This window comes from Chenopodium album, chromosome 25 (genome assembly GCF_948465745.1).
Source record: "Chenopodium album chromosome 25, dcCheAlbu1.1, whole genome shotgun sequence".
NCBI classification, from domain to species: Eukaryota; Viridiplantae; Streptophyta; class Magnoliopsida; order Caryophyllales; family Amaranthaceae; genus Chenopodium; species Chenopodium album.
In genome coordinates, this window is record NC_137858.1 from 36880668 (window position 1) to 36906885 (window position 26218).

At 35.5% G+C, this 26218-nt stretch overlaps 2 protein-coding genes across 3 annotated transcripts; one reads left to right on the plus strand and one right to left on the minus strand.

Annotated features, from left to right (window-relative positions):
* Nucleotides 1-2015: 2015 nt before the first annotated feature.
* Nucleotides 2016-5223, plus strand: LOC145613265 (amino acid permease 3-like). Its single transcript, XM_081668337.1, has 6 exons — nucleotides 2016-2374; nucleotides 2559-2792; nucleotides 3135-3228; nucleotides 3456-3670; nucleotides 3901-4040; nucleotides 4133-5223. The coding sequence occupies exons 1-6, from the start codon at nucleotides 2269-2271 to the stop codon at nucleotides 4787-4789; spliced, it is 1446 nt and encodes a 481-aa protein (XP_081524463.1). The 5' UTR covers nucleotides 2016-2268; the 3' UTR covers nucleotides 4790-5223.
* A 7405-nt stretch (nucleotides 5224-12628) lies between these two features.
* On the minus strand, nucleotides 12629-19660 carry LOC145614683 (uncharacterized). 2 transcript variants are annotated; one of them, XM_081669752.1, is made up of 5 exons: nucleotides 19473-19660; nucleotides 19027-19087; nucleotides 16863-16967; nucleotides 14090-14387; nucleotides 12629-12986 (listed from the first exon to the last, which is right to left on the minus strand). In XM_081669752.1, the coding sequence occupies exons 1-5, from the start codon at nucleotides 19611-19613 to the stop codon at nucleotides 12965-12967; spliced, it is 627 nt and encodes a 208-aa protein (XP_081525878.1). In that variant the 5' UTR covers nucleotides 19614-19660; the 3' UTR covers nucleotides 12629-12964. The 2 variants fall into 2 exon arrangements, with proteins under 2 accessions (XP_081525878.1, XP_081525881.1); XM_081669755.1 differs by lacking the exon at nucleotides 16863-16967 and having other exon boundaries at nucleotides 19473-19658.
* Nucleotides 19661-26218: the final 6558 nt, after the last annotated feature.

Below are 26218 nucleotides of genomic sequence, written 5' to 3' on the forward strand. Positions count from 1 at the left end.
GGGACCGGATACTCATGAATTTGTGTTCAGTTTCCTCACTCACTCTTTGGATTTAATTTTCTGCACCATCAAGTATGGAGAATTTTTCGCCATCCTATATAGCTAACAGAAGTGGGTACTCATGACTGCGGTAGGCGGAAGTCAACACATAAGTCCAATACGAAAACATGCTGTCATAAACTCATAATAGTCAATTAGTCATGTTGTATTACGGAATATTACGTAAGCAGTACGTACTTTATAATTTTTTAAATTTTTATAAAAATAATGACAGGGAGGAGTCTGTTACTTTCAAGATATTCATTGGTGTGAATGTGTGATTTTATTTCGCAAGACAAATTTACATGAATGTTTAAGACAATAGGCGTATTGATTTTGATTGCCAATTAATTAACTCAAAAATAATAGTTCTCTATCTGTAAATGAATTAATCATATATTTATGACACAATTTACATGTTTTAATTAATTCTGTATAAATAGAATATATATAATTCTTGTGTATCTTAAGTCAAAATCATTTATGATACTCAAAATTATAATACTGAAAATCAATAATATATCACTATACAGTCTACTTCCTTCGTGGATCATTGGATTGGAAATTTCACTACCCGTAGCATATTTGCGCATCATGACATCAAGTGGAGTACCCGCACTTTGCAAAGAAGTTATTAATGTTAGGATTCGATGTAGATGATACCTACTATTCTTTAGAATTTTGTTTTAGAATATGATTTAAACTATTAAGAGGTGCACAGGTGCCTTCATCCCCTTAGGTTCCTTCAAGGCCTCAACCCAATTGCCCAACTTTTATGTGAATTTAATTTATTTCCTCTAATAATTGCATTATCTTAACTTAAAAATACGACTAATTAAAATTTTATTCGAACTAGTATTATTTTGTATGATTTTATATGAGCTTGTTTGAAATTATAAAAGAGCCGACCCCAGTCAATTCCCCAGATTAACGAATTTGTTTATCTGGGGGTATAATTGTCTTTTCAAGTAGCAATGGAGGGGTATATGCGTCTTTTCATGTAGTAGTTGAGGGGTACATGTGTAATTTCCTCACTATACAGTAAAAGCAAAAAGCAAACAGTAACTAATCAGTACTTGAACATTACTTAATAAATGACCCTGCTTTTTACAAAAATGCCATCAGATTAACAAAAATTCGTTTATGTGGCAGATTAACTTGTATTTTCCCATTATAAAACTAAACATGTTTAATTTTTATTTTATTTTTTTATTTTGAACTCTTCTATCTATAAAAAAGAAACTTATTTTATCTGAACCAACTAAGGGACTGTTCTCTTACGTTGAAATTCAGTTCAGTTCAGTTCAGCTCCTAATTTCCTTCTCTTATAAAATATTCATTTCAGTTCGGTTCAGTTCATTTCAGTTCAATTCAGCTGAGTTCAGTCAATGAGAACAAGTCCTAATTAATATATTCCCATTAATCCCTTTACATTAGGTTTTTTTTTTTTAAAATCAAATTAACAATTAATAAACGACATTAATTTATCTCAAAATTATGTGTCATAATCAGTGAACATAGCTAATGAGGTGGAGAAAATATCTTATATTCTCTAATTAATATTTCACATGTTTAAGCTTGTATTATTATTATTATTATTTACTTTTGTAACATGTTGCATGTATTATTAAAGGGATGGTCTGAAGTGGTGAGGTATTAATTATTAAATTATGTTAGAGATAATATCGTGAAAATATATGTGTGAGACAAATTAGGGAGAAGAGAGAATAGAATGACTTCTTTTTTATTCATTAATAGGTAGAGTATTTATACAAAACCTAAGAATATAAGATAGGAAACAATCTTCCTAAAAGATATACTTAAATAATTAGACCTAAATATATTATTCTTCTAATAAGATCAATACGGACACATATATTTTTGATATTATCTCTAACAAATTAAGAGGGGCATAAGAATAAATACAAAAAATAGATTTATAAATAATGTCGGATGTACCCAATAATTTGTAGTTCGGCCTAGAGTGGCAGTTGGTTGGAATAATTAATAGTCAAAATACGCGGCTCTAACCCACTTGTTCACACTCTCCTCTTATACTAGTATAAAGTTTCGATTCTTACGCCACCACAATCAAACCTAAACTACTGCTGCTGCTACTTCAATTTCCGATTTTTAGTTGTTGAATTCTATTTCAAACAAAATTACAAGTAGTTACAGTATTATTTATATATTTTGAGAAAACTTGCTATACTGTATCAAATTGGAAGCATGGGGGTAAGCAAGCAGCAAAGCCAGGCCTTCGATATAGGTGTCGATGTTGCCCCTCAAAACGCCTCCAAAGCATTTGATGATGATGGCCGTGTCAAGAGAACAGGTTAATTTTGTATTTTTTGATTTCGTTCTCCTTAATTTACATAAGATAAGATGATAAGTATTTTTATTTTACCTTATTATATAGGTGGATAGTACATTAGTACTCAGTATGTTGTTTGTTGTTTGTAAGAATTGTAACAATCATAGTGATTGAGATTGAATATTAATAGGGTTAAATTTTGCAGGGACTATGTGGACGGCAAGTTCCCATATAATAACGGCTGTGATTGGGTCAGGAGTGTTGTCCTTGGCTTGGGCTACGGCCCAGCTTGGATGGATTGCTGGCCCAATTGTCATGATATTGTTCTCAATTGTCACTTACTACACTTCTGTTCTCCTTTCCGATTGCTACCGATCCGGTGATCCTGTCTCCGGCAAGAGAAATTATACTTACATGGATGCCGTTCAGGCTAATCTTGGTATTTTTTCTTTTTTATTTTAAACCCACCTGCCCTTCAATTAATCATAATACTACTTTCGTTATATACTTTTTAACTAAGATGCCATGTGCGTGGATACATATATTAATAAAAAAAAATAAAAAGATAAAAAGAAATTAGGTGGGTTTATTAGAAGAGACAAAGAAATATATGGGTGGGTGTAAGACTTACATAAATAAAGTAACAAGGATAGTATGAACTATGAAATACGGTAGATATAGTGAAAGATGAACAAACAAAGTTAAAAAGATTGAAAAAAATAGTACTATGTATAAGCAAATTTTCAAGTTAATCTGATTTTCTGTTTGCATTGCGTTGTAGGTGGGCTTCAAGTGAAAATATGTGGATTAATTCAGTACTTAAATCTCTTTGGAGTTGCAATAGGTTATACAATAGCAGCCTCGATCAGCATGACGTAAGTCTTTATTTTCATCACATTTAGCTTATCTTATGAAATACACGTATACACCAAGACCAATTTATAAACATCATTAAAGGGTATCATCATATGAGTTGAAGGTTGTACAGTTTATCTCCTTGATATGCATATTAATTACTCTCTAGTCTCTTGGATGGTACATGTAATGTTGTTGATAACATGTATTAACGCGGGCTTTTATGCTGTTACATATATATACATAGGGCTATAAAAAGGTCTAATTGCTTCCATCAGCAAGGCGAGAAAGCCAAGTGCAACATATCAGCAAATCCTTACATGATCCTCTTTGGAGTTGCTGAGATATTCTTCTCCCAAATTCCAGATTTTGATCAAATATGGTGGCTATCAATTGTTGCAGCAGTCATGTCTTTCACTTATTCTACCATTGGTCTTGGTCTTGGTATCGCTAAAGTGGCTGGTAATGCAACAAATCATTTTTTTCAACTATCTTTTTAACCGTTCACTTTTTCTAGTAGACTACATTCCTTTCTTTCTTCAGCAAAAAAAAAAAAAAAAAAAAAAAAAAAAAAAAAAAAAAAAAAAAGCAGAAGTAGCCGTTCATTCTTGACTTTTCCTTTTTTAATTGTCAACATAATCTTGTTTTTATTCTTATTCTTATATTCTGTGTATATGCGATTGAATTAACAGTAAATGGGAAAATCAAGGGCTCTTTGACTGGTATTAGTGTTGGTGTGGTTACGGAAACTGATAAAGTATGGAGAAGCTTCCAAGCACTTGGTGATATAGCATTTGCCTATTCATACTCTATGATTCTCATTGAAATTCAGGTGCTTAATTAATCATGCTTAGCTTCCTTGGTAACGTAGTCATTCGTAATTCGATTTTAGTTACATGGTGTACTGTATTGGTAATTGTGTAGGACACAGTAAGGTCACCCCCAGCAGAATCAAAGACAATGAGGAAGGCTACACTAATAAGTGTTGCAGTAACAACGGTATTCTACCTGTTATGTGGGTGCTTTGGCTATGCAGCATTCGGGGACTTGTCACCCGGGAACCTGCTAACCGGGTTTGGATTCTACAACCCATTTTGGCTAGTAGACATAGCCAATGCTGCCATTGTAATCCATCTCGTTGGTGCCTACCAAGTTTACTGTCAGCCTCTCTACGCTTTCATTGAGAAAATAGCCAGTGAGACCTTCCCTGATAGTGACTTCATCACCAAGGATATCAAAATTCCACTTCCTGGTGGTTACAAACCTTACAACCTTAATCTCTTCAGGCTAGTTTGGAGGACTGTGTTCGTGATCATTACCACCGTAATCTCAATGCTCTTACCCTTCTTCAACGACGTGGTGGGATTACTTGGAGCACTCGGGTTTTGGCCCTTGACTGTGTATTTCCCTGTAGAAATGTACATTTCCCAGAAGAAGATACCCAAATGGACTACTAAATGGATTTCTCTTCAGATTCTAAGTGCTGCTTGCCTCATTATCTCCATCGCCGCTGCTGCTGGATCTATCGCCGGGGTGGTTAGTGATCTTAAGACTTATAAGCCTTTCAAGACCACTTACTGATTCTAATTGTTTTACTAAATGCTAACAAGATGGATAGGAGGAGTTGGGAGGAATAGGCATCATCGCTCAAAACAGAGGGCTCTGTAGTTGCTGCTTTTGTTGATTATTGTATGTAGGCTTTATCTTACAACTCCATGGATGGTGCATCACCCTTTTCATTTATAGGTCTAAATCCCATTTTACTGATCCACCTTCATTAGAAGAGTGACAGATTGGGAATCAGAGGGTGACAAAACTGACAATTGAACACAATGGCCATTGAGTATAAACTGGTTAACTGGTGTTGGGGGTCAAATGACCCACTTAAAAATTAGCTTGTGGATATCACAACTTGTTTTGTACAACTTGTTTGCATATTTTGATACTTTATTCATACTAATGTGGTAACGGCTTGCTACTTGCTAGTGGCATAACATCGCCATGCTACTCCAGTACATGATGAACATTGTACATCTTAATGCATATTATCCACTCGAACCTATAATTATGCTACAAACTCTACATTTAACCAATATACTTGGCACATGATATCTTCAAAATACAATTCACAAATTAAGAGCACATGATCATTAGTTCATTACATCCAAAATGCATCAGCAGTTGGATGTCATGCATCAGAACTTAAATAGAAAATAAAACCTAATTAAATGAAAGTTACTAGTGTCCATAGAGGCACTTTGTAGAGCTGGAACAACTGTCAAACAGCAGCTAGAGCTACTTAGCAAAATGATCAGACCATATGTCAATAAAAGGGAGTTGTGAATGGTAGACATATCTTTGAACAAATTATCATCTGATCAACATAGACAAAAGTATCAAGCCATCAACCATCAGGATTTTGTGATACTGCCCTTCCTCTTTTTGTGTTTGCTTGGACATTCCTTATCAGATGATGAGTTGCTCCTAGTTTCTCCCGAATCTGATTCCAATGTAGCCTTCTCCTCACATTGCGAGATAAGTTCATCTGGCTCGGGAAAACTAACAAGGTTTACATGCCGTGAAATCTTCCCAGCTAGCCAAAAAAAAAAAAAAAAAAAAAATCTAAGTTAGTGGAAAATTAAATGAGGAATAATATGACATTAATGACAATATGGTTCATTGCTTGGAATATTATTTGGAAAATAGGAATTATAAAATGAGCAATTGTTAACGAGTTGGTGACACATACCAACTTTTGTTCCAGTTAGGCCAGGTATAAAAACAGTTATATCGGATACTGGGGCTGGAAAGTTGACCATGCTATAAACTTTACCTGCATGCACACCATTAATATATAAGCATCAATGCATCATATCAAATCTCAAATGCAAGCTACATTTTTATGAGCTTTTAGTAGTATTACCAGATTTTGTCTTCATGCTACCAATTGGTCCATCTTCATTGTCAAGATCAAAAGATGCTGTTTGACCTTCAAAATCATCAAGGCACTGCACAAGTAATAAGAAATAAATACATTTAAATTCAGAAATACAAATACATAAGCAAATACTCAAAGATGAAAAATGTTCGATCTTTTTTGAAAATTAGTCCTGTAAGTTAAGCTGGCCAAAAAAATGGGAGTTATATTTGAACTCTACGAAATTCTTCAGTTGGGACACAACAACTAGCAAGAACATATATCAAGACCTTAGACAACAAGTTCATGCATGCCACAAAGGTTGCTAAGAATGTAAATCCTTGCTAATAATAAAGTGATTTAAATTGGTGTAGTAGCATAGAAGTCGAATGTTAAAGTTCGTAGACAAGACTAATTCCATTCAACAAGGGCTAAGTGCCAATGCTTCACCTGGAATCTCACCAATGGGAACAATTGTAATGGTGGGAATTTTACAATCTCCACTACAAGTTACCTAGACTTTTACAGCAAGAATGGGACTTCAACAATACACATGTATCATATACCTACATTCAGTGCTATTCATACACAGTTAAGGCTATTATACCCCACAGTACGCAGACAGAAAAGTGCATCCTCCTACGGGATATACCCAAATAAGAAATTCTATCTACAAAGATGAAAACTAGTTCACCCCAGCACAAGCTGAAGACCTCACATAATTCTCATAAGGGTTATTAGTTAGCAAAGCCTTTAACATCAATTAACCAAACCTTCATGTTCTGTATGGAAATGTGGGCATCCAACAACCTTATGAGCAACTCGTTAGAAAAGCACGAGTACACGACTGACCTAAGCACAAGGTGAAAGTGAACCGCAACTCCCCCCCCCAAAAAAAAGAGTATCATAATAAGGTTTGTAATGAGGAACAAACAAATAATATACGTAGCATATCAGTCTCAAACATTGGGATATTAGATAACCTAATACCCCAATAGCTGAAATAGAAAAACTGTAGAGGACCTTTTTAAAGAAAAAGCAAATATATAAATAAATAAATAAAGCAATCTAGCACCAGTATATTTAATGCATGTTTTTATGGGAGACGGACAAGGACATGGAAGAGACCAAGATAGAATGACACTAAGAGAAGCTTTAATACTAAAAATCAAATGCTTAACCCAGTAAACCCAGACATAATTCAACCTAGGTGATTTAAACTGGTGTAGTAGCATAGAAGTGTATGTTAAAGTTCGTAGACAAGATTAATTCAATTCAATTTACAGAAGAAAGGTAATTCAGAAATAAAAACTAAGGAAGATGAAGAGATTACTTGGTCAGGAGGGAGTTGCATTAGCCAAAGCTCAGTGTTATCATCCACCTCAATATCCAAAAGTGGCTCTTGCAAGCATAGCTCATAACCAGGAGGAGGTGTGTAGCCAATATCATCAGATTCTGATTCAGACACTGAATTTTCCACCACCAGATTATCGATATTCTTTATTTCTCCGTCTTTACCATCATCTTCGTCAGACACTGAGTTTTCCACCACCAGATTATCAATGACCTTTATTTCATCTTCTTCCTTAACATCTTCGTCGGCCTCCGAATCTTCCGCCACCAGATTATCAATGTCTTTTATTTTTCTGTCTTCTTTAACATCTTCGTCAGCCTCTGAATCTTCCACCACCATATTATCAATGTCCTTTGTTTCTTCGTCACCATCAACATCTTCGTCAGACACTGAATTTTCCACCACCAGATTATGAATGTCCTTTATTTCTTCGTCTTCTTTAACATCTTCGTCAGCCTCTGAATCTTCCACCACCATATTATCGATATCCTTTATTTCATGGTCTTCTTCATCATCATTGTCGGACACTGAGTTTTCTGCAACCAGATTGTGTATATCATCCTTATTAACTTCACCTTGTTCAACATCTTCATCAGTTGTATTAGCCGCAACTTCATCACAAGTGGTTAGGAGATTGGCAGGACAATGAGTACTTGTAGTGATGAAGTGATCATCAGGCATCTTACCAGCCTTCGATGTCGTGTCATCACCCTCCATTATATTATTAAGATTTAGAGAAGTGTAGTAGGATAATGCAAGTATAATTTATAAGCAGCAATTGAAGCTTTGATCAATATTTTAAAACAAGGGAAGCTTAAGAGTATATAACTCAGTTTAGTTAATTTCAATAACATCGCTGTTTTTCAATGCTCTCTACTTACGAAGTATAGTTTTTTACTTTTCTATGCACATCAAATATTATTCCTTCTATTTTTATACTCCCAAATAAAAATAATAACTAGTTTAATGAACTCTATTTTTAATTTAATATATTTCTTTCAAATGTGATCACTTTACCCTTCATTAACTTTTGGACTTTTATATTTATACTTGTATTTTATTTTTATAAACAAGTAAGTACATATTATACGAGATGTAACATATCGTACCCGTAACCCATGTCTTCTTATTTGGGATAGATGTTTTTCTATACCTGTACTTGTGTATGTAGTTATGTACCCAATCTCACACAACCTGTATTTGTACAAATTTGAGGATTTTTTTTCTTTTTATTAATAAAATGAGTCATAACTTTATTTAATTATTTACTCCGTATATATTTTGTTCATTTGCATAATGGGTATAGATGAAAGTAAGCTCCTAAATCATTTGTATATCCCATTCACGAATGACTTTTCATTACATTTAGTAAAACTAAATGAACTAAGGACACAGTACAACCCAATTACACTCCAAATATTCATGTGGAGTCTAATATAAGTCGTTTTTAGAGTGTCACACATATGGGAATTCTAAAATTTCTAGTGTCCTTTATATCTTCCATTATTCTACATCTTCCATTATTCTACGAAGTTTACATTCATATAGTTGGATTTCTTGGATAATGAGTAATATTTACAGCAATAACGGTAGATCATACATTATATTGTTCTTATTTATTGTCCCGGGAGCAGAGAAATGTACTCTTTAATTCTTTATTCTTTTTGAAAAACAGAGAAATGTACTTTGACATATAACTACCAAGTACTCCCTCCGTCTCTAAATTACATTCCTCCTTTCTATTTTTGGTATTCCAAAATTACATTCCTCCTTTCTATTTTTGGTAAGTTTTTTTAGTAAATCAACTCTCTTTTTCTGTTTTATATTTAATGTTTTCTCACTCATCCTTACCTAATGTCACTCATAATCCTTGTGCCAAATTACAATGAATATGATTGGTTAAATTTTTTTAATTAGGAGCATGTGATTGGTCCTTTTTTTTGCAAAGGATTGATAACTTGTCATGAGTAATAACTAATCTATCTTTGTACTTCCCATTGCATTATCTAATTATTGTTATTTGTCTTATTCTTCCCTCCTTAATTCCCGTGTAAATTTTCAAAGAGGAATGTAATTTAGGGACGGATGGAGTAGTAATTATTACTCCATATTACTCAGTATTTAAAAGTGATTACATTTGATTAATAACACAATAAACCAATGTGTTTTTTATTTTTATTTTGTTTTTGTTAGGAAAAGGATGGCGCCTCCAATGTTTAATTACAGTATAAGGAACAAACATGTATCGCTAATGCCTTTACTATCTTAGGTCCTGTGTGGTAAAAGTAGCGGTAGCGGGTAGTTTTTAGCGGTCGAGTAGCGGGTAACTGTTAAGGTAGCGAGTAGCGGTCAATTAGTAGTGAGTAGAGGTTTGCTGTCAGAATAACGGTTGATAGTATGAGTGTTTGGCAAAAGTAGCGGTTGCAATACCAAAATATATCAAAATTCATATAAACATTGTTTTAAAATTAATGAAAATTTGCCAAACGCTACCCGCTATTTCTAAACGCTACTATTTTTAACGTTTGAGAAAAGCTACCTAAACGCTACCTCTATCGCTAACCGCTACAAAAATCGCTACCTTGCCAAACACTCTAAAAATTTTTCTAAGTGTTTTGACTAGTCAAAATGCTAACCGCTACCTCCAATGCTACCACCAAACTACTCCCTGAGTGATTTTTTTTTTTTTTTTGTTAAAAAAAACCTACTCTTCTATCTGTGCATTTCCATTTTTTTCCATCATAAATTAATACAGTACTTTGTATTAACATATTTATTTGACATACTATTCCCTCCGTTTTTTACTCCCTCCATCCCTAAATTACATTCCTCTTTGGAAATTTACACGGGAATTAAGGAGGGAAGAATAAGACAAATAACAATAATTAGATAATGCAATGGGAAGTACAAATATAGAATAGTTATTACTCATGACATGTCATCAATCCTTTGCGAAAAAAAAGGACCAATCACATGCTCCTAATTGAAATTGTTTAACCAATCATATTCATTGTAATTTGGCACAAGGATTATGAGTGAGATTAGGAAAGGATGAGTGAGAAAACATTAAATATAAAACAGAAAAAGAGAGTTGATTTACTAAAAAAAACTTACCAAAAATAGAAAGGAGGAATGTAATTTAGGGACGGAGGGAGTAAAACTTGCTCCACTTTCCTTTTACGGCCATTTTTAAATACTTGCTTCATTTCTTTTTTTGGAAAGCTTTTACAATATTTAATTCAATTCTCATACTTAGTGGATCCAACATAATACTCTCTCTCCTCCTATTCTTCCACTACTTTTGCTTTTTACTATTTTTTATTCTCTCAACTACCCCACTACCTCCATATTTTAATACTTTCTCCAGTTTCTTCTAAAATTCCGCGCATGGAGAAATGGAGCAAGTATTTAAAAACGGAGGGAGTATTTTCTTGGTGATTTTATTTTTCTGATAGTATTATTTTACAGAGTATAAAAATATTAGGGGCCGTTTGGTTGGGGGTATTCATTAAAGGGAATGGGAATCAACTGACCCGATTTCCTTTGTTGTTGTTTGTTAGACACTTTCTTTCATTCCCTTTACCCCCTCCATTACCCTAAATCCTTCTAACTTCATTCCCCACCCCCTAGACTTTTCCATTCCCTTTTCTTAGCCACCCCTCCACCACCCAACTGCCACCAGTCACACCTCCCCCACCACCCAACTGCCACCAGTCACACCTCCACCGCCCCTTCCCGACAACCACCGCACCTTCCCCGACCACCGCCGCCCCTAAAAACCTTCCCCCACTTCACAAATAACTCTTCGTCGCCACCACCTTAACTTTCCAGCCACCGCCCAAAACCCTTCCCCCCCCCCCTCGAAAACCCTAGAATTATAGATCTCCTCCTCCCTGTAAACACCGTCGGCCACCCTCGAGGGTGGTTGGAGAGCTAGGAGACGGTTATACAAGGAGAGGGGAATTGATTCTAGGGTTTTTGCGGGGCTGGGGAAGGATTTACGGGGGAGGCCAAAGCTGTCTAAGGGCGGAGCGAGGGGCAGGGTAGCGGCGGCGAAGGGCAGGGGATGTGCGGCAAGTGGTGGAGGGGGGGGGGGCGCTGGATTGTGGCCGGAGAAGGTGGGAAGTGAAGAAATTAGGTGGTTGTGTGGTGGTGGGATTGATAATAGTGTTTACTTTGTTTTCAAAACAAACTACATAGAAAATTTTGGGTAACTTCATTCCATTCTCCTACATTCCCTTTGTTCATTCCATTTCGGTTCCCCATCGCGAACCAAACGGCCCCTTAGTGTTTGTTTAAACCAAAAGTAGTACGTTAACTTCGCTTATGTTCCTTTCCCCAAGGAATTGGACTTGACTTGATTAAATAAAATGAGAGTCTATCTATCTTTCCAAAAAAAAAAAAAAAAAAAGTCTTGGAATAGTAATGCTTTGGGGAAAGGAACATCTTAACACCTCCAAGTTAGGGATGTCAGTGGGGTGGGTCAAGTAGGAGACCCGCCTCATCCCCGCCCCAGTGGGGCGGGGATGGGTCTCGGTTTGGCGGGTGGTGGGACGGGAATGGGGATAAAAACCATACCTGCCATGGGTGATGGGGTGGGGGTGGATTTTAAGTTGTACCCGCCCCATCCCCGCCCCGCCCCACTTCGTACCCGCCCCATCCCCACCTCATACCCACATCTATACATCTTTTAAAGCAAAATTACATACTTTTATACTATTTATAAAATAATTACGTGAAATACAATATTAAATACAATACTTTGTACGACACTTATATTATAACACAAAAATGTGTGTAGAATGTTTTATTTTATAATTCGTATTAATTATGTAGGATTGTGTATTTGAGATACGAAGATTAGGTGGATCTTGGGTGGGGATTAGGCGGGGATGGATATCCAAGTGGGGGGCGGGGCGGGGATGGTTTGGGAGTTGTACCCGGTGGGGCGGGGATGGGGATGAAAATTGGACCCGCCGCGGGGATGGGGATGGGGATGAAAATATTAGGTGGGGATGGGGATGGGAATGCCAACATCCGCCCCGCCCCGCCCCATTGACATCCCTACTCCAAGTATGAGTAATACGAGCTTATGTCAAAAAAAGTCGTTTCCAAAAAAAAAAAAAAAAAAAAAAAAAAAAAAAAAAACTTACGTCAAAATAATTATGAATTTAGCACCTCCAAGTAGAGTCAAATGTACAAATTTGTCTTGGCATAGTTTCACTGAATACGGACAGACCACCACTATGATGTAAAATAATGTGCAAAATATGGCTCTGAAGACACAGCACTACAGCAGGAGAGCTAGATAAACAAGCCCCCAAGAACAACTGATTGCTCAAGCGACTCCAATAGCATATACAAACTGATAACACTGTGGCAAAAGATCCACTAGCAAAGCAGGAACAGCTTGTAAAACCCCTTTGACATGCATAAAGGCAACACCTTAAGACTCGCTTCACCTTGCTATCGTAGAAGTATAACATCAGAGAAATTTAAAATGACATCTGCAAAACAACCCCATATACTCAATTTGCAGGAAGATAAACAATCTACAGAAAAACATAGGATCATAGGATGTGACCCTAGAGCAATGATAAAAGACATCTTAAATTAGATATCAGGAGTGTTCTTGGTTTCCTGTTTTGAGTTTTTTTTTTTTCTTCATCTTCTTTTGAGTAAACCTAGTTAACCCACAACTGGTTTGTTATCACCCATAATGCCACAAGACCACAGCTACTATAAACATGTCCTTTTAAGGATACAAGTAATTATATACTACTCTTTTGCAATTATTTCAAATTGATTTTTGTATTGAAGGTACAGCATTTTCAAATTTAACATTATACTTCGTATGCCTTAATAATATGTGTGTAATTGAGAATAGGCAATGTGGCAAATTCTGAGAGAAATTCTCATTATAAATGCAAAAAATTTCCGTTTTGGCAGTTCCACATTACCTGCATCACTTCTTTAATGCAAAGTATTTATGTTGCAATACATCTCTACCACTTAAAATTGATGACCAATCAACTTTTGTAAGTTCGTTGTACACACTCGATATCTTCTAATTACATGGGTAATGTTGTCAATGTTTACCTCTTTCTTGATTACTTATCACTCACTCCCCTTTCTTGATTTCTTTATGTTCCATAAGTCAGCCAAATCTCTATAAACTTAGCTTTGGTAGAAGTTGAACCATGTGTATTCTACTAAACGTTCAAAATCTACAACTACAAGCCAATCTCCTTAACAGGGGCCACCTCTTTATGAAAGGTGAGTTCTGCTTCCCTGCTGCGAGGGTAAGATACAGTAGTAAACTAGTAATGGCTTGTAGTTGTAGATTTTGAACTTAATCTACAACTACAAGTCATTACTACTATATCTAATATTCGATTTATTTTTCATTTAAGTCGTAATGTTTAAAACAATAGGGAAGCTTTTTTTAATTTGTACACGAAGTTGACTTTACACATTCAACTTGGGATAGATTTCAATTTTAACATAGTAATCCTATTATATTCTCAATATATTAAAAAATAAATAAATAAATAAATAAACAAAAAAAAAAACTAATAATTTAAAAGGTGGAAGAGAATATCCAACATACCCCAGTAAACCGCTGCCTTCCCATGTTCGAGGAGTTATATACAAGCTTGTTAACACACCCTGCCTCATAACCACCACAGATGTAGCAGTACCTTGATTTTTCTGAACTTCAGAAGCAAGCCTGGGTAGTAAGTTCTCCCCAGATTCTACACTTCCGAATTTCACCATCTGATCCCCAAGCTGCAAACCATCTTCTGCTGCAGGAGATGCCTCAGCTATTTCATCTACCATTGCAAAAGGGATTCCGCAAGTTGTATCAGCGTTTGCAGGACTAACAGTATTACTCATGTCAACATCATCTGTCCATAGAGATACACAGCCATTAGATAGGGAAGATACCAGATTATCTCTCTCTTTGTAAGTTTCTTCAATAAAAAAGGACTTCATACTTGTGATGGAATGGAATCAAGTAGTAACACATCAGATGGAAATAGTAAGTTCATATTTTCATTTCAAACCTATACAGGTGCAGCCTGAAGCAAATGTTCTACTACCATGGGAACAACTATAGAATTGGGTGTGGTTATTAACAATTAACAAGTCACACAAAAAACAAATGAAAGTTGATTCCCCTGGATTCCAAAGCATCTTCCTTCTTACTTTTTGCATTTTTGATTTAGACCTATTCTCAATCCTCACTACCCAACATCTCTATTTCTCTCCTCCCACACCAAAACCATCCCCTTCACTTTCTTCCTATGTTCCAGCAATCCCCACTATCCTTCAACCACAAACCTAAACCCAGCCCCCTCCCTCTTCTCATTGCTTCAGTTCCTGTTCCCCAATCCCCATCAAAGGAGCTCCACCACGATTTTTCCAGAAACAACACTCCAGCCACCAGCAAGGTTGAGAAAGAGGGAGAGACGGTAGCAAGAAAAATCTAGCCATCAATGAAGAGTGGATACTGGAGAAGTAGAGAGAGGTTTGAGGATTGGTAGTTTATTGAGTAGAAGAGCTAATGGTTTGGAATCAGTAAGTTTGCCAAGAAAGAAAGTAGGGGTATGGTAGTTCGCCAGGGATGGGAGTAAGGGAATCGGCTAATGGTTTAGACTTAAGACAGGTCGTTGGTGGGTAATGCAGGAGAGAAGGGGCCATGGAGGCGAAAGGATGTCTCTTTTCTCTGCTTATATGCCATTGGATGGTCGGTGCAAGGCCAGAAATTGGAACACATTGATTCTGCTCGTTCCTGTTCTTCGCCCAAAGAAAAAAAAAACCAGTAGTGGAGCTGTGAAATGGGCATCTAATAAGAGTTACGATGCCGGTTGCAGGCATCGTGGTGACTAACAAATTGAAAATTATTTACTTGATCATTGTAACATACTTCCTCTGTGATTATTTTCTTGACTAAAGTAAAAACAGAATGGAGGATGTACAAGTTTTGGACAGCTTATAAAGTAAATATAGTATAAGTAAGACTTTGCATCGGTCCAAAACCCTAAGCCAGAATCCTAACTTTTCTTAGACCGGAGACCGGAACAGTATAATTCCGAACCTGATATGGTTGTTGACTGTTCTGAACTTGATAGTTCCAATCTGGTACGGTTTTAAATCGATTGGACCTGTTAGGGTTTTTATTTTAATTTTTTTGTGTGATTCATCTTGTTTTATTACAAAAAATAACATACAAACAGCGACTATAATATTGAAATCAAGCTTAAATTACCAGGGCACTTATTTGTAGTCTAGTTTCCATTAAATCCAAATCTTGGTAAATTAGCATCATTCTACACATAAGCGCACCCATAAATTTACAACATTCATATAAAATCAAAACTACCCCCAAATCTGCAAAAAACTTTCCCCCAAAAAATCTCAAAAATCGCATATTACACAAAGTCAAACCCATCAATTATAAATGTAAGCAATAATTAACTGAATAAGCAAGTAGATAACTCAATTGGTTAGACAACAACTAGTTGAAGACCTTTTATGGTTGACCAACATCGCCTCCTTTTTCTTTTACATCAACCTAATTGACGATGACGAAGCAAAACTTCTAAGTTACTAGATTGCAAGAAGAGACAACAAAAGACATAGAGCAAGAAAGAGGATGGAGCCAAGAAGAAGGTTGTACCAGGCTATCAAGTAATAGCTAGAGGAAAGTGAATGAGGGAACAGAAACGAAATTGGAGCTTTAAGGGGACCATAAATGACTTAAAGAGTTAAACTGTTAAAGTGCCTTAATCCACTTGCCATATAAACTGTTAAAGTATGGGCTTTTGCATTGAACTTCCGGAAATCAATCTGGTTCAGTCCATTCAAGTCGAATTTTTTTATGCACAACCTCAAGCATGAGTAATTTAACCTTATAAGTGGATTAAAAAGTATTAACACTTAATAGTTCCACAAAAGATAAAAGAGCCTGAAATGGCTGATATATTTATCATGATCTTACAAATTAAAAAAATAAATAAATAAATAAAAACAACTTGTATAGGAGTACCAAAGAGCAGAAAAGTCTGGATACTGAAGATTCCTGGAAATAATAAGGACCTATAAGCATATCCAGATAACTAATATTCGCACATCATCAGCCATCCTAGAAAGTTGTATATTTACCATCATTAAATCTTTTTTTTTTTTTAAAGCGTGATAATCATTTAATTTGGCAATTAATGGTAATCTCCAAAGTTCAATTCAAATATCAAAATGCACACAGCTAACAAAAAATTCATCATCCAAAACTGTCATTTGATTAAAATGTATAATATCCAAGTAACAAGTAAAAATAAATAAATTAATCATAAAATAAAACATTATAAAAATTGCTCTACCTGAATCCATGGTGGTTGAAACCTTAGGTCCCAGTTTCGCAGCATGTAAAAGTTGTATATTTTGACTGATTTTCTCTGTGAGATTTTTATGGTCAATTCTAAGCTCTGCATATAAGATAAATAAATAAAGAAAGAAAAAGTCAGTCCAAAATATAGAATTAAAAGGTTTGTGTATGACTTAAGACACAATAAATTCTACAAATGAAAATTGACACATATAAAATCTCATAAATCATCCATTAAAAATGTGTCACAAGTTACAGCTCTCAAGAGTCCCTTTACATAGGATAAAGTGAAAAACTACCACAAATCCTCTATACATCTATCTTAATTGTTAAAAGGGTACCATACGAGAAATAAAATTTTAAACTAATAATTTTTTAAAATTCAATTTGATAAGCATAAACCCACATATTCGCACAGTTTTTACATTGAACAAGTATTTTTAAGATAGATGTATTGTAAAGCTATTTCTTAAGATCACCCAAGCCCTTTCCCGTTCTCTGATTCTCTCCCACAAAGAGGCACCACCACTGCCACTGCAAAACAACCACTCCCCGTCTCCCCCTCTAATCTCCTACCCATGGACAACCCCCCCCCCCCCCAATCCTCAAGTAGCTGCATCATCTCCACCTCTGCATTTTAATCCCTCTCCTCCATGTTCTAGCACATTGGAATGGTGTGAAGCAAATCAAAATCAGAGGAGACGCAAGTGAAGGATATCAAGCTACTCATCGATCAAAATTCACTACTATATGAGTTGAAATAATTGCAATACTTCCCTCTCCCTACCATATAGCTATAATAGTACAAGATAAATAATTAGAGGAGAGAAGTAGAAAACTTATTATTCTTCACTCCCCTCACTTCTATACTGGTCCTTTGGCCACCACTCTCCAGAAATATGGTATCTACTACAGCAGGCCAAGTAAGCAGAAGCAAAATCAAAAGTGACTTCATTGGGGCTAATAGAGTTCAGTAATTGTGGTAGCAAAATAGAAGAGTGTTTTTAAAAGACCATTCACTTTGCCAAGATGGAACCAACAAAATTACTACAAACACTTAGATACCACAAATGAAAGCATTCAAAGACATAAACAAAAGCAATGGATCAACTGACTCTAAATTTGTGTCAAAAAAATACATCTGCCAGCAAAAAAATAAAAGAAAAAGAAAAAAGAAAAACTCCTCAATTTGATTTCATCTTCGAATACATATTTTCTTTACAGCTTCCAGGGAAAGAAACATGCATTAAGAGGATCTTTGGACCTCCAATTGACAAAGGTTGTGAAAGTTATAACTTTCGATCACGTATATACTTCTGCTATGCTTTGTTTTTACTAGCAACCAAGTATAATGGCTCACAAACCAAGGAGCATTAGATAGAAGGTAAGGACATGTGGTCCCCTTTATTAGCTTAGCTTAATTATCTACCTTACCCAAATACATTCCCCTGCCAGAAAACCAGCACCCATCCCTCAACTCTACCATGCATACACCACCCCAACCTACCTTCTTCCTCATAAGTAAAACTGTAAAAACCCTGGTCCATTACCACTCTTGGTAACCACCATTATCTATCGTGAAACTCCCAAACATCATCATCGCTCTTGTCCTCATCCTCACCAGACTGAGAGGACAAAGAAAGTGATGAAGAGATAAGGGAAAGGAAGAGTGCAGCAGGTGGAATTCAATTCAACCACCCAATTGTTGGTTGGGTGTAAGTGAAAGAGAAGTGTAATGGTTTAGGATATAGCAGTGGTGGTTGGGAATTTCCAGTTGATTAGGAGATAAAGGGGAGAGTAAAGGTAGTTATGAGATTTGGGTAGGTACCCAAATTGGTAATGGGACTTTTCAAATATTTCAAATAGTTGGTCGTTTAAGGGATGAAATGTACTGACCCCGTAAAAAACTTAACAGAAATAGTTTGGTCGCAACTAGTAATACAGAGGAAGTATATTGCAAAAAGTAATCTGATGTTTAACATAAATGGTGTTGATGAAACTTAGCCTAGTAGTAGTTTAAAAAGTATCCTCTCAAAGGGCATAGCTAGTTAGTTTACATGCCACGAACACCTCCACCAACCTTTACTTGGTATGATCTTTATAGCATGATATACTATCCTAGATGTATAATAACAACAACAATAAATCAAGTATCTTACCAGCTAGACGCTGACGGTCTGCTCGAACAGCAGGAATATTAATGTCTGCACGAGGGAAACCCTGAAAGAGTTGCCATATGTAAACAAACCAATGTAAAGAGATTATCCAGTGCAAATTCAAAAAATCAAGATAGTCAAAGCGAATAGCATGTAAATCATATAATTTGAGCATTACTTGTAATTTAAAACATATAATTTTGAATGTTTATACCAACTTGAGAATCAATGCACCCAATTATCTTAAAAGGAAGTTGAAATCATATACCCTATGTAAATTTCATTAACATCTAGTACAATCAAAATAAGAAAGATACACAAAGTAAGGGTTTATAATAGAATTGGCATGAAAAACCTCAAATCAAATTGTGGAAATTGAGCCAAAAAATCAATTGGTTTACAGAATCATAACACAAAAAAGAGTGTAATAAGAATAAATTAATAGATACCTCAGAGTCGACAAGGTTGGCAGATAGACCAGGACCTCCATCCTGGCAAAGACGGTGGATAATTGCGTTGATTTCAGATTCCATGGCATCCCTTTCATCCATTAGCGACGTAGTTTCTGCCTTCAAGTTCGTCGCAACCATTGTTAAACGCCTAAGCTTTACTCCCTTAACAACCTTCTTTATTTTCAGTGTTGCTGCTTACGATTGATTCCGGCCAATACACTGGATGGAGAAATCTACAAAAACGCAGTGGGTAATATTTTCCCTCCTGCCACGCACAGTTTTGCAAATAATTACTCCCTCGTCTCTTTTTTACATTTCTCTTTGTAAAATTACACGGGAATTAAGTAACTAAGAATAAAACAAGTGAAATGCTAAATACCGCCGTCCAAATTTATCGCCACCGCCATCATTTCGAGCAAACTTACAATTTTGCCCTTATTAAACCCAAATCCATTTTTCAGCCTTATTTTTTTTCTCTATCCTCAAACACCAACCACTCACCTTTCTTACCACACGACCACCACATATTTGAGAATTATCGGAAAGCAATTGGCGGCGAGCTCGGGCATCGGTGGCGACTTCGACGGCAGATTGGGTGGAAAGGAGGTAAGTAGTTTCCAATTTGTTTTTTTTTTTAATGTAATAGGTGGCTGGTAACTGAATTTGACCTCCGGTTACCGTGGACGGTAACCGAATTTGACCTCCGGTTGACCGTGGTAACCGGATTTGACCTCCGGTTGACCGTGGTGACCGGAGCCCAAAACCGGTTACCGTGGAGCCGCGGTTGACCCCCGATTCTTTTTTCGTCGAGCCACCTCGATCACCATCCATTTCTCGTCGACTTTCGTTGTTGTTGTAGCTGTCCGGTGTAGAAGGTGGTGGTTGTCACGGTTTTGGTTGATGGGCTAATGTTAGAGAATGAAATGGAAAAAAAAAGTTAATAAGGGCAAAATCGTCAGTTTGCTTGAAATGATGGCGGTGGCGATAAATTTGGACGGCGGTATTTAACAGCCCCCTAAAACAAATAACAATCAAACAAAACACAATGGGAAATATAAAACATTAAATAACGTCTTTGAGTAAAACAAAGATATATTAATATTTAATGATATCATGTCATCAATCCTTTGCAAAAAAAAAAGGACCAATAACATACTCCTATTGGAAAATTAAGAACCAATCATATTCGTCTAAATTTAGGCACAAGGATTGATGAAAGAGGAGTGAGAAAATAAGAGTGAGCATTAATTACAAAATTGAAAAAGAGGGATAATTTGAGATATTTGGAAAAAAAAATACTTACTAAAAAAGGAAAGGAAAAATATAATTTTAGAATACCCAAAAAGGAAAGCAGGAATGCAAAAAAGGGACGGAAGGAGTACATAATTACTCCCTCCGTCCCAATTTGGGACGTTGGGGTGGACACATAAGAACGTTACAAATGGATCCATTAGAATATTTGTTTATTATATAAAATCACTAGTTTTTTTGGCCCGGGCGATGCCCCGGGTCGTTGTTTGTATATAAAAAATTATAACAAAATATAATGAAACATATTGTTGGTTTTATAAAAATAATATCATTTTTTAATTTTTTTTTAAATATAATTGAAAATCAAAATTCGTTATTTAATATGCAGCATCTTAAATGTTATATTGTATCAGTTTGTTTTATTTGTTAAAGGGATTTTTTTTATCATTCAACTGTCATTATAAATTCCTTCGAGTAAACATATTTTGTGGTTAAAAAGAAAAAAAAACCTTTAAAATTGCTTTGCATGGTTATATATTTTTATTAACTATAACCTATATGAATTATGGTTGGGTAAATGAAAGAAATAAAATTAATTTTGCAATCATATTATTGTTAAAATATACACATATAAGTTTACAATTAAAATTTTAAAATTTATGAATATGAGTAACTCTTTTTAATACAACTTTATCATCATAAGATGTCATCGGATTGGTGGTTAGTTAAAGTTTAATATTAATGAATAAGAGTTTATGAGTTCAAATATTCATGCTAATAAATCATAAATTTTAAAGGGAAAACATTGATGTATGACTAATGATAGTGGGTGACATGGCGACACGTGGCAAGATTGGTGACACGTGGCAAGATTACAATCCTTGCCATTGAGTTTTAATATATATATTGATTTGCCTCAAAGTAATAAAGGAGGTGTTTGACAAATGACTTTTTGCCTATCTTTTGGCTTTTTAGTTTGGTCAAACAGCCAAAAAATATGTTTGGCTATTGACTTTTTTTGTTGGATTTCCGGTTAAAGTTGAAAACCCATTACGAGTAGCTTTTTCTATTGACTTTTGGCTTGTTGGCCCTATTTGGTGGTAACATTTTAGATAGCGGTTAGCGTTTGGACCAAGTTAAAACAGTAGTAGGAAAAACATTTTAGTTAGCAACGGTCGAATGGTGGTGCTACTGTGCTAGTGATTGTGTGGTGGTCGGCTGGCAAAGCTAAGGGTCGTACGGTGGTGCAGCAAGTGGTACTAGTGGTGGTGATAGAGGGGAGAGAAAGGGGGTTTGTGGCTTAACGTTGTTAAGATTCCGTTAGACCAAAAAGACACTAATACCAAATTGAGAAATATACAAGTTTCTCATGCATGTATTCTCTCATTTAAAAAATGCTCTCTCTCTCTAGCTTTCATTTTCTCTCTCAAGGGTCATCAAGGAACACCCTCCTTGCTTAGGCAAGGGGGCCTTGGGAACCTTTGTTAGAGTTTTTGTTAGCTTTCTTTCTCAAATTGTTTTCTTTTTACAGGTATTCGGTCGTCGAGTTTTCTTCTTGTTCTGTCCTGTCCTGTTCCTCGTTCCCTTCTCTTGTTTTCTTGGTTTTTTCAGTTTCTTTTCATGAGTTCTCATACTGGTCCGCAGCAGGATGTGCATGAGGCAATCACTGCTTGTACTGATTCAGTTTCTAAGGCTAGTAGTGATTTCAATCTTATTAGCTCTGTCGACATTGTTATCGAAAAAGGAGGTTAGTGGCTAGAATAGATGGAATTCAATTGCTTTATCTAAAAAGTATTCTACTTTTCTTGTTCAATTAGAAAAAGATTTACTTTTTGAATTGAATCATATTTATAATATTGAAAGAATTATTTATGCTCAAAAATCGGGGCTTGATTGGAGAAAAAATGGAGATTGTAATACCAAATATTTCCACATGATTGCTAATATTAAGAAAACTAGAGGAAAGATTTTATCTTTACAAGATCAAGATGGTATTTGGATAAATGATTTGGTTGTTTTAAAAGATATGGCTAGAACCTATTTTCAAAATATTTTTAAGAGTGTGGATATTGATCCTGATTTGATGAGTAGTTATCAATTTCCAAAGCTTAACTCTGCCTGTTCTGATCCAAGCTTTCATCTGCCTCCTTATAAAGAGGAAATGAAGTCGATTCTTTTTCAGATGGACCCTATCAAATCCCCGGGACCAGATGGTCTCCAACCTATTTTTCTTCAACATCACTGGGAGTATCTAGGTGACTGTATTAGTAGTTTTATTGCTAACTGTTTTATAAATGGGTCTATTCCTAGTGCCATTAATGATTCTTACATTTCTCTCATTCCCAAGTGTGATTGCCCTAGTGCTATGAAAGATTTCAGGCCAATAGGATTATGCAACTCTATTTATAAGCTAATCACTAAATGCATAGCTAATCGGTTAAAACCAATTATGGATGACCTTATAAGCCCTTTTCAATCTAGCTTCATTCCCAATAGGTCTATCGAGGAAAATATTATTATCATTAAAGAAGTTGCTCATCATTTTAATAAAGCCTCTAGTAAAGCCAACCTAATGGCTCTTAAAATTGATCTTTCTAAGGCTTTTGACTGTTTAGAATGGAGTTTTATTAAAGATACCCTTCTAAGTATTAATCTCCCTTCTAATATAGTTAATCTTATTTTGAGTTGTATATGCACCCCGAAGATTTCCCTTCTTTGGAATGGGGAAATTACTGAATCTTTTTCTCCATCTCGGGGAATAAGACAAGGTGACCCCCTTTCCCCGTATATTTTTGTCCTATGTCTTGATCGCCTTTCTTGTATGATTCAGGATAGAGTTGATAAAGGTGATTGGAAACCAATGAAAATTGCTAAAAATATAAATATTTCTCACCTTTTCTACGCTGATGATGTTTTTCTTTTCGGAAAAGCTACCTCTAATAATATAGCCACTATGATGGAAGTCCTTGATCAATTTAAGTCAATATCGGGTCTTTCCATTAATATTTAAAAGTCTTCTGCTATCTTCCCTAAGAAAATGAATCATAATGTGAGAAATTCTATTTGTAATATTTGTAATATTGCTAATACTACAAATTTTGGTAAATACCTAGGAATTATTATTTCCCATAAGAGGCTTAATAGTTTAGATTACTTTCCTCTATTGGATAAAACTTGTGCTAAAATTAAAGGTTAGCAAGCCAAACTTTTGAACATGGCCGGAAGATGCACTCTAATTAAATCTGTCTTAAGTTCTTATCCTGTTTATGCTATGCAAACTAACATTTTACCTATCAATGTCATTAATGATTTGCAGAAAAAATGCAAACAATTTCTTTGGAATAGGGTTAACCGTACTAAATACATCCCTAGAGCCAATTGGAAAGTTGTTTGTGATCCTATGGCTAAGGGATGTTTAGGTATTAGCGATCTTAGAAGATGGAATATTTCTTTCATGGCTAAACTCGGATGGAAAATTCTAACTCAAAATAATAAATTGTGGATAGATATTCTAAAAAACAAATATCTAAAATATTCTAATTTCATGGATTATAACCCTAAGCCTACTAATTCGGTTATTTGGAAAGATATCTTAGCTGGAAGGGAGGTTCTTAAGAAAGGAGTTATTATAAACATAGGAGATGGGAAAGATACTTCTCTTTGGTTCCACCATTGGATTGGTGAGTGTCCCCTATATCAAATTCCTAACTTTCATATTCCTAATTCTAAAGCCCATTGGCGTGTCTCAGATATCATTAGGAATAATCAATGGTGTTTGGATAGTGTTGAACATCTCCTTCCTCCTTCTTTGATCCCCTTAATCCTAGCCTATCCCCTTCTTAAACTTGTTCAAGTTTCAGATAGATTAAAATGGACTCTCCACCATTCTGGAAAGTTTAATATTAAATCTGCTTATAATAGTACTACCCCTCCCTTTAACCTTAACACCTCATTTCTTTCTTCTTTTGCTTGGAAAAATATGTGGAAGATTAGAGTTCCTTATAAATACAAAATGCTCCTTTGGAACCTAATTAGAGACATTCTTCCTGTTGGTAGTACCCTCAAAAAGAAAATGAACTTCCTAGATCCTATGTGTATGCGTTGTGAAGCTCCTTTGGAGGATACTATTCATCTTTTTAGGGATTGTCCTAACTCTTCAGCTTTCTAGTCTTTAGTGTTTGCAAAATTTAAGTCTTTAAATGTGGATTTACATCGTTTTTACAATACCAACTTAACTGATTGGTTACATTTTAATCTTTCTTTTTCTAATTCTTGGAAAAAAGTTTTTACAGTAGCTATTTGGCATATTTGGAACACTAGGAATATGGATATTTTTGAACAAAAGATGCTTTTCATTAATTCTACTTTTAACAAATTTTATGTGGATTACATCTTCTGTTTGAGAATGAATCAGGCTGCTGGTAGAGACTCTCCCTCATCTTCAATTACTCAGGTCCCTAGACTTTGGGCACCTCCTCACAGTGGCTCTTATAAGCTTAATACTGATGGGAGCTGGATTAGTGTGGATAATGCTGGTGGAGGGGGTGTGATCAGGTGTGCAAAAGGGATTTGGTTTGCTGGATTTGCTGCTAAATTCAATGCCTTAACTGCTGCCTCTGCTGAACTCCTAGCAATTAGGGAGGGACTACTGCTTGCCTGGGATAAGAATTTGAGAAACTTGGAGCTTGAGACTAATGCTGACAGCTTATCCAAGATGCTTAAGGATCCTAAGTCTTTTGAGGATGGTGATTTAGGCAACATTATACGTGATGTTGCTGATCTTTTGAATAGGGATTGGACTGTTACTGTGTTCCATGCTAATCGTTGTGTTAACTTTGTAGCTGATAAGTTGGCCTTTATGGGAAGGACTAAGTACAAGACGGGTGAGGTGGTTCCTTTCTCCTATCCTCCACCTGAAGTCTATCAGACCTATGCTGCTGAAATACCTCCAGAGACAGCAACTTAGAACCATCCTACAGCTGCTAACTCCTCATGCTGCTATCAACAATACCAACTATGTTGCTGCTTACTATCTTTATGCTTTTATGTATCTGTTTCTAGTTTCTACTCTCTGTAATAGCTTAAGCTCTTTTGCCTCAGAGTGTTCTCACAAACTATCTGAGTATAGTACTACTGCTATGCTGCTGGTTATGAACAGCAGATCTGTTTTGCCTAATCTGATGATTTATATCATCAGATTTATCATGATATAATACAAGTATGCTCCCTTTTGTGTTAAAAAAAGTATTCTCTCATTTAGTAAGATAACGTTTCATGTAGTAGTTTGTGGTACATATAGCATTTAGGTAATTTTTGTCAAATGTCAAAAAACTAGCGTTTAAAAGGCAAAGGATAACTTTTGACACATTTTGTTTACTTTTTAAATATTATGCATGTATTTTTTTTAATTGTATTTTAACATTTCAATCGTTATATTTGCTAAACATTCATACCATTAACTGTTACATTGACAGATATGACAACTACCCTTC

Excerpts from the sequence above, each read along its gene's own strand:
- LOC145613265 (XM_081668337.1), top strand. The coding sequence starts at position 2,269 with ATGGGGGTAAGCAAGCAGCAAAGCCAGGCCTTCGATATAGGTGTCGAT. Across the intron at positions 2,375-2,558 it reads TGGCCGTGTCAAGAGAACAG|GGACTATGTGGACGGCAAGT; the intron begins GTTAATTTTGTA and ends TAAATTTTGCAG. Across the intron at positions 3,229-3,455 it reads GCAGCCTCGATCAGCATGAC|GGCTATAAAAAGGTCTAATT; the intron begins GTAAGTCTTTAT and ends ATATATACATAG.
- LOC145614683 (XM_081669752.1), bottom strand. The coding sequence starts at position 19,613 with ATGGTTGCGACGAACTTGAAGGCAGAAACTACGTCGCTAATGGATGAA. Across the intron at positions 16,968-19,026 it reads AGACCGTCAGCGTCTAGCTG|AGCTTAGAATTGACCATAAA; the intron begins GTAAGATACTTG and ends TCTTATATGCAG. Across the intron at positions 12,987-14,089 it reads GAAGGCAGCGGTTTACTGGG|ATGTCATTTTAAATTTCTCT; the intron begins GTATGTTGGATA and ends GTTGTTTTGCAG.